The sequence below is a fragment of the Giraffa tippelskirchi genome, chromosome 6, assembly GCF_054371585.1.
Source record: "Giraffa tippelskirchi isolate mGirTip1 chromosome 6, T2T-mGirTip1v1.2.pri, whole genome shotgun sequence".
Lineage (NCBI taxonomy): Eukaryota > Metazoa > Chordata > Mammalia > Artiodactyla > Giraffidae > Giraffa > Giraffa tippelskirchi.
The window spans coordinates 82,545,326-82,558,517 of NC_137280.1; the positions used below are offsets into that span (position 1 = coordinate 82,545,326).

The 13,192-nt window shown below is 54.7% G+C and overlaps 2 protein-coding genes across 4 annotated transcripts; one reads left to right on the forward strand and one right to left on the reverse strand.

The window, feature by feature from the left end:
• Nucleotides 1-324: 324 nt before the first annotated feature.
• Nucleotides 325-9,100, reverse strand: NDUFA13 (NADH:ubiquinone oxidoreductase subunit A13). 3 transcript variants are annotated; one of them, XM_081496121.1, is made up of 6 exons: nucleotides 9,026-9,100; nucleotides 8,488-8,799; nucleotides 2,526-2,604; nucleotides 1,165-1,236; nucleotides 710-779; nucleotides 325-517 (listed from the first exon to the last, which is right to left on the reverse strand). In XM_081496121.1, exons 2-6 carry the CDS (start codon nucleotides 8,579-8,581, stop codon nucleotides 398-400), a joined length of 435 nt encoding a protein of 144 aa, XP_081352247.1. In that variant the 5' UTR covers nucleotides 8,582-8,799; nucleotides 9,026-9,100; the 3' UTR covers nucleotides 325-397. The 3 variants fall into 3 exon arrangements, with proteins under 3 accessions (XP_081352247.1, XP_081352246.1, XP_081352245.1); XM_081496120.1 differs by having other exon boundaries at nucleotides 8,488-8,709; nucleotides 8,887-9,100; XM_081496119.1 differs by having other exon boundaries at nucleotides 8,887-9,100.
• A 215-nt stretch (nucleotides 9,101-9,315) lies between these two features.
• Nucleotides 9,316-10,713, forward strand: TSSK6 (testis specific serine kinase 6). Its single transcript, XM_081496118.1, has one exon. It carries the CDS (start codon nucleotides 9,441-9,443, stop codon nucleotides 10,260-10,262), a length of 822 nt encoding a protein of 273 aa, XP_081352244.1. The 5' UTR covers nucleotides 9,316-9,440; the 3' UTR covers nucleotides 10,263-10,713.
• The last annotated feature ends 2,479 nt before the right edge of the window (nucleotides 10,714-13,192 follow it).

Genomic DNA, 13,192 nt, shown 5'->3' on the forward strand with positions numbered 1-13,192 from the left:
CGACGGGCTCCTTACCCCCGCTATGGGTTCCTGGCCTGGATGCAGGTGGACCTGCCTCTGCTGCGCCCCTCTCCAGCCTGGTACACTCCGACACAGGTCGCCTATCCACCCAGCAGGTACCCCAGTGGAGAAGACCCCCAGTCTGAAGAGGCTGGCTGCTGACAAGCAGGGTTTCACCAAAGGCAGGAAAAAGTCCAAGCACATTTGGCAGCCGACGCTGCAGGGCGATCCAGGGGCCATCCCATTGGCATCTTCTGCTTAGTCCCCACACCTCCTCTGACACCCCCCCAACCCCCAATCACTCAGTCCCTGGGACACAAGCAGGCCAGTCTCCAAAGCGTTTATTCTCTCCCGGTGGGGAGGGGACGCGGGTCCAGCAGTTTCTGGGGCACAGGCCCTACGTGTACCATATGAACCCATAGGTGGCGTTGAGAATCTCCTCCTTCATGCGCAGCCCGTAGAGCTCGCCCATCATGGGAGTCACCCAGCGCGTGGTGTGGAACACGGACTCACCCACCTGTGGGGATGGAGGGGTATTGGTGGGTCCCATGAGCCTGCTGGGACCCCACCTGGCCTGGCAGCCCCTGTGCCTCTACCCAGAACGGCCTTCCACTTCTGGCACCTGGCACTCACTCCCCTAAAGCCCCAGGTTTTCTGTGGGAGGCTGCGTTTCTGCAGTGGCCTAGACTCTGTGGTGTTGAAGACCCACCTTCCAGCCCGGCACGTCCTTCATGATAGTTGCCTCCTCCTCCAAGTTCTCCCGAAGCATCTGGAGAACCCTGCAGGGAGACAAGGTGGGAGGTGGGGGACAGAGCTGATCCCTCCCAGAGGCCCCTGCGTAACAAACCTGCCAGACCTGCCCCTCCTCCAGCTCCCCATCACCTCCCATGGCTTTCAGCCCCGCACACACGCTGCTCTCTCTGCTTTACTTCCCTCCGCCTGGCAAACTCTTGCAGCCCTCCGATGCCAAAACCCCCTCCTTCAGAAACATTCATTCTCCCTCTTGGGTCTCTCTTGCAAGTCAAGTATGGGGCCCTCTCCAAGGACAATGGCAGCCCCTGGAGTACAAGGTCATGGCTGTTGATCCCCATGTGCATTCTGGCCTTGTCCCACGGTGCAGGCTGGGGCACTCTGACCTGTGACCTCCTGACCCCAGCACCCTACCTCCGGTCCTTCTCTGCCTGCAACAGAGGCATCAGCGCGATGCGGGCCTCGAAGTCCTCGATCTGTAGACGCCTGTGAAACCCCAAAACCGACACTTAGATCAGTCCACGGTGGGATGGAGGCAGATGATGCGGCCCTTGGACATGCATTACCCTGGAACGGGGCATGGGGGAGAGGCAGAGGCAAGCAAGGGGGAAAGTGGGCTCAGCCCACCAGCAGCCTGCAATGGGTGTGGGGGATGTGGGGAAACGCAGCTGGCAGAGGCGGCATCAGTCCACAGGACTGCTGGCTTCACACTTTCTTTTCAGTTCAAAACTTTTTTTTTAATCCTAAAAATAGCCCAGGCCTGATGATTGCAGTGAACTGGGGGGAACATTCATCATGAGGTTCTGGGCCTTACAAAACCACATCCTTTTCATCTCAAAATAACCATGGGGTGAGGGGGTGAGTATCATGAGCAGTTTCTTTCTTTTCCCTGCTTTTCGGCATCTCTAACTCACCAGCCCTGTCTGCCAGGGGGAGTGGGGAGAGCGGTGCCAGTGATGCAGCTCAGGGAGTGGCCCCTGACCCTGTCCCCCCATCACCACGAATGTCACAGCAGCACAGGGAAAGGTCCGAGGGAACTTCCGCCTCCACCTCAACCCCCTCAGGGCCCAGGGACTGGGGCTGCTGTCCTCACCAGTCACATACCATGACTACCTCAGTGCCCCCCGGGAGACTGGGCCTGGTCTTGCCTGTCCAGTGTGCGGGCCTAGTGTCCAGCACCCACCAGGTGCTCCTGAGTTCACTAAACAAAGCGGAGTGCCCTCCACATGCTGGACCTTCTCCAGCACTGCCCTCGTACAGGGGTGAGCAAGGCCAAAGTGAGTGCTGAGGACACAGAGTGGGAGAGGGTGGGGGGACCGGCTGGTTGGGAGCCAGTGAGGAGGAGCCATCTGACAGAGTGCTGAGCAAACTCGGAGGCAGCCAGAGTCCAAGCCAAGGCCACGGCAGACTGGGACCCTCAGGCCTGTGTGGCTGGCCTGGCCATTGTCTTGTATGATCTGCCTTAGAAGCCCTGGTATCATCATTGCCTGAGCACCACTGACAAACACCCCCTGAGGGACAGGGCCTGTCCCTCTGCCTCTGCCTGATGGGCTATGCAAACCGGACCTTGGGGTACCTGGAGGTGGAGCTCGAGGGTACCTAGTGAACACCCAGAGGCAAGCTTCTTACTTACTAGTCAGTCATGCCTTGAAGGTAAAGCCCAGAAATAGACTCGCTGGCTCAGGTCCTGTGCTCCCCGAGGTGCTGATGGGGGCCTTGAGGAGCCCCGAGTCCACGGCATAAGTCCCCACCCGCCTCTCCAGTGCGGGGCCTACCTGCGCTCGCGGTTCCACCTCATCATGCTCCAGTACCCGAAGAGCAAGGCCCCAATGCCCACGGCGAACATGCTGTAGCCTGCAGGGAGAGGGCACCGCTCAGCACCTGCCCGAGGGACAGGCCACCTTGACCCTTCTTCTCCTAACCACAACCCACTCACGGCAAGTACTCCAGAAACAGGAATGAAGGAGCAGGCGAAAGCCCTCATGGAGCCCCTCCCAGACAGCCAGGGCTGTTTCTAACACCTGTTTTAGACTACTTGTTTTGTCTCTGTGTAGAGTCCACCCGCCCCTCCCGTTGACACCCCCTCCCCTGCAACTGTAGACCACGCTTCACCCCAATCACCCACTCTGTGGGCAGGGGACACCAGGCTGCAAGGCTGCTGCGGCTGCCAACCTCAGCCCCACGCCAGGCTTCCCGGAAGGCGCAGGCTGGGTGGAGACCATGGGAGAGCCTGACAGTCTAACCGTTTATGGCTGGGTGGCCTCAGCCCCGCCACTGACTGGAAGGCTGTTTTGAGTTCCTTCAGCCAGCTGGTCCCTGTGGTGAAGGACGGTGTCCACGCTGGGTCCTGGCTCCACGGAGGGCCCGGCTGCCAGGGCCACCTCCCCAGGTACTGCCCACAAGGGGCTGGATGGGGCTGCGGGGGCAGGCAGTGCCCTGCAGGGGCCACCCGGCCACCCCCTGGGCTCCCAGGGTACTGCTGCCTCCCAGCCCCGTGGGATTGAGCTCCCTTCCTGGGACCCCAGGAGACAGAGGCTGAAATGAATATTTACTGAGCCCCTGGGGGCACCTGTGCTGTAATTCTGACTGACAGGCTGTGGGCCTGCTGGGGTCTTCAGGGAGGTCTGGATGCCTTGGGCCTGGTTGGGGCTGGCTCGTCCCATGCCCCCTTGTCTTTCCAGCCTTGGTCTCTCCTCTGGATGGAACTCGTGGTTGTTGGGATGAGCTCACAAGCTCAGCCAGACTGAGCCTCATGTAACACCCAGTAAAGGGCCAGCAAATGGTGGGTAAAGCCACTCCCTGGGCCTTGTGGGGGGGACAAAGTGTGGGCCCTTTCTCCTTTAGTTTGGCTTAGCACAAGACTCATCTGGCACCTCTGTTGGACCCGGAGATAAATAAGAAACTGGCTTAATTTTTTACTCCTTTTAATTCAACCTGTTAAAACACAAGCTCAAGGCAAGACATTCCGAAGTTATGGCGGACGAGGTAGTGAGGGCACCCTGGTTCCTGCACTCAGGAACCAGGAAGCAGGACCTCTCCAGAGAGACCCAAGTGCCCAGGACCAGCTCTCAGTGCACCTGTGGCTCTTACACAATGGCTGACCACCCGCGCTGGGCACTCAGCATTCTCTCTGCTGGGTGATAAGTGTTTCATCAAAGCCGCCCATCCTCTGCAGAGAGGCTCAGGGGTTTCTCCTTCTAACCCAGCCCCAGAGAACAGACCTAGACTGTCCTTGTAAGGGCCTCTTACCCCCAACACTGGGCGCCCATGTGTGGGTCCATCTGTAAGATAAATTCCAAGACCAAGGTAAGGTGCTAGAGGAGGATATGGCAATCTATTCCAGTGTTCTTGCCTGGAGAATCCCATGGACAGAGAAGCCTGGCAGTCTGTGGGGTCACAAAAGAGTCAGACACGACGGAGGGACTAAGCAACAACAAGGTGAGGTGACCTCTCCTATAACTCATCTAGTCCTCACTGACAGCGGTGAGGCTGAGGCCCCAGGCCCTCAGAGGGGTGTCTGCGCCTCATCTGGTAGGAGATGACAGTGGGGCGGCAGGGGGAGGGCATATCCAGAAAAGGGTGCAGGCCACGTGTAAAGATGACCTGAATAAACAGAAATGCATCCTGTGTTCATGGATCACAATTCAACATTGTTCAGAGGACAGCAGTCTCCAAACTGAGGTACAGATCCAACCCAGTTCCCATCAGAATCCCTTCTTCCCCCCAGTCCCACAGAAATTTGCAAGCAGATCAGAAAATTCATGCGGAAATGCAAGGCCCCAGAACAGCTGAGATAGTTCTGGAAAAGAACAAAGTTGGAAGACTCTTCAAACTTACCACGCAGCTGTGTGTACAAGACAGTGTGCACTGGCATAAGGACAGACATGTACATCGATGGAACAGAGCTGAGAGTCCAGAAATAAACCCTCACATTTATGGTCAATTGATTTTGGACAAGGGTGCCAAGATAATTCAATGGGGAAAGAACAGTCTTTTCAGCAAACTGGACAACTGGGTAGCCACATGCAAAAGAATAAAGTGTGCATCTCTCTCCCTCCACACACAAAAATTAACTCAAAATGGATCAAAGACCTCAATGTAAGAGCTAAAACTATAAAACTCTTAGAAAACAGCAAAGTCATTCTGCGACCTAGGATAAGGCAATGATTTCTTAGATTAGACACTGGCCACACAAGTGACAAGAGAAAAAATAGATGAATTGGACACTGTTGAAATGTAAAACTTTTGTGTTGCAAATGACACTATCAACAAGCTGACAAGACAACCCACCGAATGGAAGTATTTGCAAATCATGTATCTGATAAGGGAATGGTATCCAAAATATATAAAGAACTCTTTAAAATTCAATAACAAAAAGACTAACCACCTAATTTAAAAATGTGTCAAGGGTCTGAATAGATATTTCTTCAAGAAAGCTACACAAATAGCCAGGAAACACATGAAAAGGTGCTCACCATCCTTAGTCCCTAGGGAAATGCAAATCAAAACCACAGTAGATACCACCTCACACCCACTAGGATGGCTAAAATTTTTTTTAACGGAAAACAATTAGTGTTGTCCAGACGCAGAGAAATGGGAATGCCCATATACTGCAGGTGGGAACGTAATTTGGTATAGCCAATCTGGAAAACAGTTTGGCAGTTCCTCAAGATGTTAAATGTGGAGTTACCATGTGACCAAGCAACCCCACTTCACCTAAGAGAAAGGAAACATATGTTCACACAGAAACCCATACAAGAATGTTCACAGCAGCACTGTTCATAACAGCCAGAAGATGGAACAATTCAAATGTCCATCGAATAGTAAACAGACACACGAAACGTCCAGCCATAATAAAGAAGGAAGCACTGAAGCATACTACAATGTATACATTAAAATGTGCTGAGAGGACCTCCCTGGTTGTCCAGTGGTTAAGACTCTGCCTGCCAACACAGGAGACACTGATTCCATCCCTGATCCGGGAAGAGTCCACATGTCGCGGAGCGACTAAGCCCCTGCCCAACTACTGAGTGTGTGCCCTAGAGCCCATCAGCCACAACTACCGAGCACATGTGCTGCAACTACTGAGCCCACACACCCTAGAATCCATGCTCCGCAACAAGAGAAAACATCGCAGTGAGAAGCCTGTGCACCACAACCAGAGTGGCCCCCCACTCGCCGCAAATAGAGACAAGCCCACAAAGTAGTGGAATCCCAGCACAGCCAAAAATAAATAAACAAAATATATAAATTAAAAAAAAAAATGCTGAGAAAAGTTAGACATAAAGACACATCGTTAATTATGCCATTTATATGAGAGGCAAATCCCTAGAGACAGGAAGCAGATCAGTGACTGTCAGGGGCTGGGGGAGAATGTGGAGCAACTGCTAATCAGCACAGCATTTCTTCTGGGATGATGAAAATGTAAATTTAGATCATTCCAATGGTTGCACAACGGGAATAGACTAAAAATCGGTCTGTACACATGAAATGGGTGATTATATGGTATGGCATGTGAATCTCAATTAAAATGTTAAAGATAGCAGAAAAAATGGGCCACTCACTGGTGCAGGAGGCTGTGGAGAGAGGAGAGCGGGGTGTGAGAGACCAGGGGAAAAGGTGGGGGTAACAGTCACTTCAGTAGCTGTGTGGATCAAGGGCGGCCTGAGCCAGCCTGGCACGTGGTAGCATGCTGGCAGTGAGTGATCCAGGCAGAGAAAAGGCGAGTGGGTGCCAAGCTTGGGGTCACGGTGCCTGGACAAGAGCAAGACTGATGGAAAGAAAGCAGCTGTGGATAAGGCTGGAGGACAGAAATGAGGGCATGGTGCAGGATAAGAGTGAACAACCTCCACATTTGCTATTCCCTCTACCTGGGCAACTCCTTTTCGGAGAGGTCCTCTCGCCCTTTCCGGCTCAGTAAGGCCCCAGTTATCCTGGGCCTCAGCACTGGCCACAATGGGAAATTACAAGCAATGTGTCTGTCTCCTCAGCTGTGTGAGTTCCTCAGGATAGAGCCCAGCACTAAGGACGCGTTCAACAGTTACTAAATGGAGATACACTAACTAGACGCAGGTACATAAACAGAGACCACACCTCAGAAAGGGTTGTATTCCTCATCCCTCTGCAGCTAGGAAAGACTGAGGTGGTCTGTATGTGCAACAGGGGAAGCGGGTGTAAAGGGCTGAGAGTAGGAGACCCAAGCGCAGGCAGGGGTATTTAAGGCACACAGCAGGCACTGCTGAGAGGAACAGGATAAAGGCCACATGTGGGACTGCAAAATAAAAGAGATGCTGGCTGTGGGAAGCCCAGGGAGACCCAAGGGCTGGGGTTCTTGTGCAGCCTGGTCTGGACACAGGTCACAGAAGTACACATGTATAAACAGAACTCATGCCACACCCCCGAGGAGTATTCTAGCCTGGGTGCTAAGTTAAGAGTTTGAGAAGAGACGAGACAGATCACATATTCGTTGAATCTAGGAGTGAGTCTAGAGTTCAGTGCCCAGTGCTCCAAATCTAACCTGTAACTGTTTTTGTATGGTCCTCAAGCTAAGCACACTTTTAGGTTGGTAAAGTTGTAAAAAAGCAACAGGGGAGAAAGACTATCTGGCCAAGAAAGCAGAAAATACTTACCTGGCTCTTTATGGAAAAAGTTTGCCAATCTTTGTTCCAAATTACAAAAAAGCCAGTAGGGAGCAAGGGAAGACTTGAGTTTTTAACCTAACATTAACTTTTCTCTGTCTTAATTATAACATTTTTAAACATCATGCTCACAAATTTTTTTCTGCTTTTTAATTGAGGCATAATTTGCATAGCATGCACACGCTTTAAATGTAAAGGTCAATGAGTTACAGCAAAATATTCATTCTTAACTTGGTTTATATTCTTTGTATTCCTGTTAATCTTGGGTGCAGTGTATGGGCGTTTTTCACTTTCTCTTACATGTTTTTGTGTTGACCCCAATAAAAAAATTTTAAAAAGTTATTTAGAGCCCTTGACAAATAGAAGAATCCATATTTCTGGGATATCCTGCAGGTGGGGGCCACCAGCGAGGAACCACTGCGCAGAACTTTTTTTCCACCCCCCCCCAAAAAAAACTCTTTCAAATTCCCTGGGTATTCCAGGTTCGGCCCCAGCTTTGCTCTGGGTGGCCCTGTGGGTAGTCGCATCCTCTCTCGGGTCTCAGTCTCCCTACTTGTGAAACGGGAACGTGCAGGAAGGCTCCCAGCGGAGGCTAAACTAATTTCAGTTTGTGCTTAGTCGCTCAGTCATGTCCAACTCTTTGCGACCGTATGGACTGTAGCCCGCCAGGCTCCTCTGTCCATGGGATTTTTCAGGCAAGAATGCTGGAGTGGGTTGTCATTTCCTCCTCCAGGGAATCTTTCTGACCCAGGGATCGAACCTGCGCCTCCTGTGTCTCCTGAATTGCAGGTGGATTCTTTACCCGCTGAACCACCGAGGAAGCCCTCTCTCGGTTTAATCAATGAATTGTAAAATGGAAATAATTAACGGGACCGACCTCCTGGGCTGTTAGGAGAAGGAAGCAAAGGGCTTAGTAAACGGTCGACAAACTGCAGCAGTTTTCATTATTGGTAGTACTGAAGCTTTGGGGCATCCCAGGGCTCCGCCTCCTGTCATATGGCCGGGGAAACCTTGGCCCGCTAGACTCCCTGGCGTCCCGACCCCGCCGCGGCGCCTAGAACGCCCGGACCCTGACACCCCGGCGCAGGGCGACACTGACCCGACAGTCCCCGACGCGGAAGGTTCCGCTTGTAGTCGATAGGGCCGTAGCCCCCCACGGGAGGCATGTCCTGCTTCACCTTCGACGCCGCCATGCTTGCAGGACCTTGCACTTCCGGTCGCAGGAGGAAGTTACGCAACGGCGATAGACACCATGCTGAGTGTGGCGGAAGCTGCAGTGCAGGTCTCGGACCCGACTGGGAAACCTAGGGCGCCGCTGCACCTAACCCAGTTCGTACGAGAGCTCTGTAGCGGGGCCTGGGATCGACTGCGCGCCCCAGCTGCGACCAAAATGTCCTTATTTTCTCTTCTCCTAGATGGAGGCATGGCTCGGTCGGTGTTAAAGCCTGCAGCCCGTCTGGTCGCCAGAGTTCTTGCACCAAAGGACCTTCCCACTCACCTTCCCTCTGGGGCAGTGTGAGGCCAGTTAGAAACCCCAGGCTCCCGAGGGAGCCAGGTATCGTCCCATTCCGCCCCCCCCCCCGCCTTGGGGCCCCCTGCGGGCAGCCCAGGGCTCTTCAGGGTTAGGACTGGATTACACGAAGTTCGGGACGGCTGCTGCTCAGATTCGGACTCCTGAGGAGCCGCCCCAACCCCAGGCTCGGATTCCACTCCCGTGACGGTCGAGACGCCTTGCTAGTGTCCTCTCATCGGGACCTGGATCATTCAGAGCGATTATGAGTCACAAAGCCGTAGGGCCTTGGGGAGAGCACCACGAGGCGGGGTCAGGGCCCCCACCCCCCACCCCGAGGCAGGGTGACGCCCGCTGTCACTTCACAAGGCAGAAATTGTTACCTGGGCAATAAAAGGCACCGCGGAGGCGGGGGCCGGGGAGTGGGCACATGGGGGTGCGGGTGTGCAGGTGCCAAGCGCCATGGGTTAGGCCCGAGATCGGAGTCCGGCCGCCCCCCGACAGCAGCCGCCTCCTGCTCCCCACGCGCCCCAGGCGCCACCATGTCGGGCGACAAGCTTCTGAGCGAACTCGGCTATAAGCTGGGCCGCACGATAGGAGAGGGCAGTTACTCCAAGGTAAAGGTGGCCACATCCAAGAAATACAAGGGCACGGTGGCCATCAAGGTGGTGGACCGGCGGCGCGCGCCGCCCGACTTTGTCAACAAGTTCCTGCCACGCGAGCTGTCCATCCTTCGGGGCGTGCGGCACCCACACATCGTGCACGTCTTCGAATTCATCGAGGTGTGCAATGGGAAGTTGTACATCGTGATGGAGGCGGCCGCCACCGACCTACTGCAGGCAGTGCAGCGAAACGGGCGCATCCCCGGGGGGCAGGCTCGCGACCTCTTCGCGCAGATCGCCGGTGCCGTGCGCTACCTACACGACCACCACCTGGTGCACCGCGACCTCAAGTGCGAAAACGTGCTGCTGAGCCCTGATGAGCGCCGCGTCAAGCTCACCGACTTCGGTTTCGGCCGTCAAGCTCACGGATACCCTGATCTGAGCACCACCTACTGCGGCTCTGCCGCCTACGCGTCGCCCGAGGTACTCCTGGGCATCCCCTACGACCCCAAGAAGTACGACGTATGGAGCCTGGGCGTCGTGCTCTACGTCATGGTCACCGGGTGTATGCCCTTCGACGACTCGGACATCGCCGGCCTGCCCCGACGCCAGAAGCGCGGCGTTCTCTACCCCGACGGCCTCGACCTGTCAGAGCGCTGCAAAGCACTAATAGCCGAGTTGCTGCAGTTCAGTCCGTCGGCCAGGCCCTCCGCGGGCCAAGTAGCGCGCAACGGCTGGCTGCGTGCGGGGGACTCCGGCTAGAAGCCGGGGTTCCCACCGTTCCCGCTGCCCAGAGCATTGCGCAAGCGCAGGGCACGCGCAAGAAGCGCGCTGCCGTAGTTCCGCGAAGCCTCCGCGCACCGCTGTGCACGCGCCCTTCCCCCTTCCCTACTTCTTCGACGCCGGGGGCAGCAGTCGCCCCTGTTTGGAATTCAACTACTCCAACACGATCCCAAGAGCAGGAGGGCGCATGCGCTCCCTCGGTTCCCGGCGAGAAGGCCCCAGGAGGGGGCCAGATGAGAGGAGACAAACGTTGCACCGGTGCAGGGTGAGCGACCGCTACGCGGTGGGCGGTGGCTGCTTGGAGAAGCTGGTGGGGAACGGACGCGCGCGGAGGGCGCCCATCCACAGCCAGCTTCGCATACCGGTTAGGGAAGGCGCGCTCCAGGCGCTGCCCTCCTTGGAACTTGCAATAAACTCCCTCTTTCTCGCACCTAGCTCTAGCAATGGCCCCCTTTTATGGAGCAGTGGGGAGCGTATCACTCCCCGGGGAAAGGCAGGCACCGGCACCCCATTTTAGAGAGACTTGTGGAGGTTCTTGCTCCAGGTCTGAAAAGGGGGCTAGGAGGATTCGAACAGAGACCTTTCGGGCTCCCCATCCTGGGCAGACCCGAAGGGGCCTTTGTGTCCTCCTCAGAAACGTAATAGCCCTGGGAATGGAGGTGCTGGATTGGGGAGCAAGGACCCCAGCACCTTTCTGGTGTTTAAGGATGGGACAGCAAGGGACGGGGGGCGTCTGTCCTGACAGAAACAGCGTTTACAAAAGAGGAAATTGAGGCCCGCACAGGTATCACTTGCCCAAGAACAGCCAGGATTGGCACCCAGATATGTCTGAAGTGGGGTGGGGAAGTAGTGGAAGCTCTCCTTAGTGTTTGGCCCCTTCCTCGGTGAGGCAAAGGAGTCTGCCGGGTTCATGCTTTTTTAATTGTAGAACAGTTACTTTACAATATTGTGATGGTTTTCATGTCCCTCACCAACGTGAATCGACCATAGGTATACACATGTCCCCTCCCTCCTGTACCTCGTCCCACTCGGGCTTTCATTCATGCCCTGTTCATTCAGGCATTTTTTGAGCATCTGCCGTGTGCAAGGCACTGGGACACAGCCAAGTGGCTTGGATCCATCCGTGCTCCCAGCGAAGGAGCAAGTGGCAAGTAGAAGAATGGCATGGAGATAAAATAATTGTTAAGTTGTGCTAAATGCCAGGTGGGGGTGAGCAAGGAGGGACTGAAGGGAAGGAATCAAACACTGGAAACAACAGGAGTGTTCCCAAGAGAGGATGGAGCTGGTGTGTTTAAGTAATGCTAGGAACTCCTGTAGCTGGAATGGAGAGGGAAAGGAGGTAGAGAGGTAAAAGGGGTATGTGTCTGGTGTCTGGTGTCTGGAGAGGGACCCCACAGGGTCTGGGGAAGGTTGGGGGTTAGTTTGCTTGTGATGAGGTTACTGAGTTTAGTGACAGTGGCTATTGCCATTTGGGTGTATGGGAAACAGCTCCCTAGGTGCTTATCCTATCTGCCTCCACCAGCGCCCAAGTCCCTGAGTATAGTGGTCAGTTTCTGGGTCTGACCATACCCACCCCTGCTCCCTCACCCTCCATGGCTCTCAGGTGCCTTGGGGATTATGTGCCAGCTTTCCCTCCACTCCCTTCAAATAGGGTGTGGTCCCAACCGCCTCATTTTACAGAGCAAGACGGGGTGAGAAGAGGGCAATGTCTTGCTCCCTCAGGAAAAAACCCACATCCTTTCCCCTTGCCCCCAAGATCCAGTCACACTGATCTCCTCTGTCCTCAACCTGCCTTGCTTGGTCTCACCTCTGAGCATTTGCAAAGGCTGACACCACTCCCAGTGCTTTTCCCTTCCCTTCAAGCAAGACTTGGCCTCAAAAGGTCACCTCTCATGAGGCCCCATTCTTTCCCTCCTCACACCCCTCACAATGTGTGGTCCCAATGACTGGGGCGTGGCACATACCTTTTTGTGCCCTCTGATTACTGTCCTGGGGGTCCTTCCCCTCATGGCCACACCCATGACTCAGTTAAGAGGGGACAGGGTCTCAGGGACCAGGCTGGTGTCCCATCTGTTATCTGGGGAAGATGCTTAAGACTTGCCCTCCCTCCACTGAGGAGCCTGGGTGCCTGATCCAGCAGACTCACTTGAAGAGGGGACTGTGGAACCCCAACAGTGGGCTTCTCTCAGTCAGTGACAGTGTGTGTAGGTGCCAATCAGCACGTGTCACAGGTGGACAGGCTTAACTTCAGTAGTGTCTTCTACCAGTTCTGTGCCTTGCCCAGGTGAGACCAGGCTGGCCATGGCCGCAGGGGAGGGAAGTCAGACCCCAGGCTGGAGGTAGAGATGCTCCAATAACAAGCGGCAGCAATAAATAAATGAACAAAAGCATCTAGGAAAACAAGGTGACATTTTATGCATATTGGAATTCAAAGTGCTCCTAGGTTTCATTTTGTGAGTAAAACTTTGAAACAGTGTGTCAACCTCTAAAAACAATTTGCACCAGAAATTGTTCAATTCAAAGCCAGCCAGGTGGCTCCCACACTGCACCATCACCGTCCTGCAGCAGACACCCAATGCTGAGCCAGAACAGCCCACCAGTCTGGGATGGAGGTTGCTGATGGCTAGAACCCAAGCTAAAGGGCAGATTCACTGCATTCTCACCGCATACACTCCCCTGGCCCTGTGGGTAAACAGGCCACAAAGCGCCACCCAGAGGTAAGGCTGTAGCAACCAGCTGGGTGCAAGCTTGCGTGCAAAATCATGTCTGACTCCTTGAAACCCAATGGACCATATAGCCCGCTAGGCTCTCTGTCCATGGGATTCTCCAGGAAAGAATACTGCAGTGGGTTGCCATGCCTTCCTCCAGGGGACTTTCCTCACCCAGGGATCGAATCCGCGTTTCTTATG

Coding starts and splice junctions, on each gene's coding strand:
- NDUFA13 (XM_081496121.1), bottom strand. CDS start 8,581: ATGGCGGCGTCGAAGGTGAAGCAGGACATGCCTCCCGTGGGGGGCTAC. Junction 1,237..2,525: donor AGGTGGAACCGCGAGCGCAG/GTAGGCCCCGCA, acceptor GGGGTTTCACAG/GCGTCTACAGATCGAGGACT. Junction 518..709: donor AGGACGTGCCGGGCTGGAAG/GTGGGTCTTCAA, acceptor CCATCCCCACAG/GTGGGTGAGTCCGTGTTCCA.
- TSSK6 (XM_081496118.1), top strand. CDS start 9,441: ATGTCGGGCGACAAGCTTCTGAGCGAACTCGGCTATAAGCTGGGCCGC.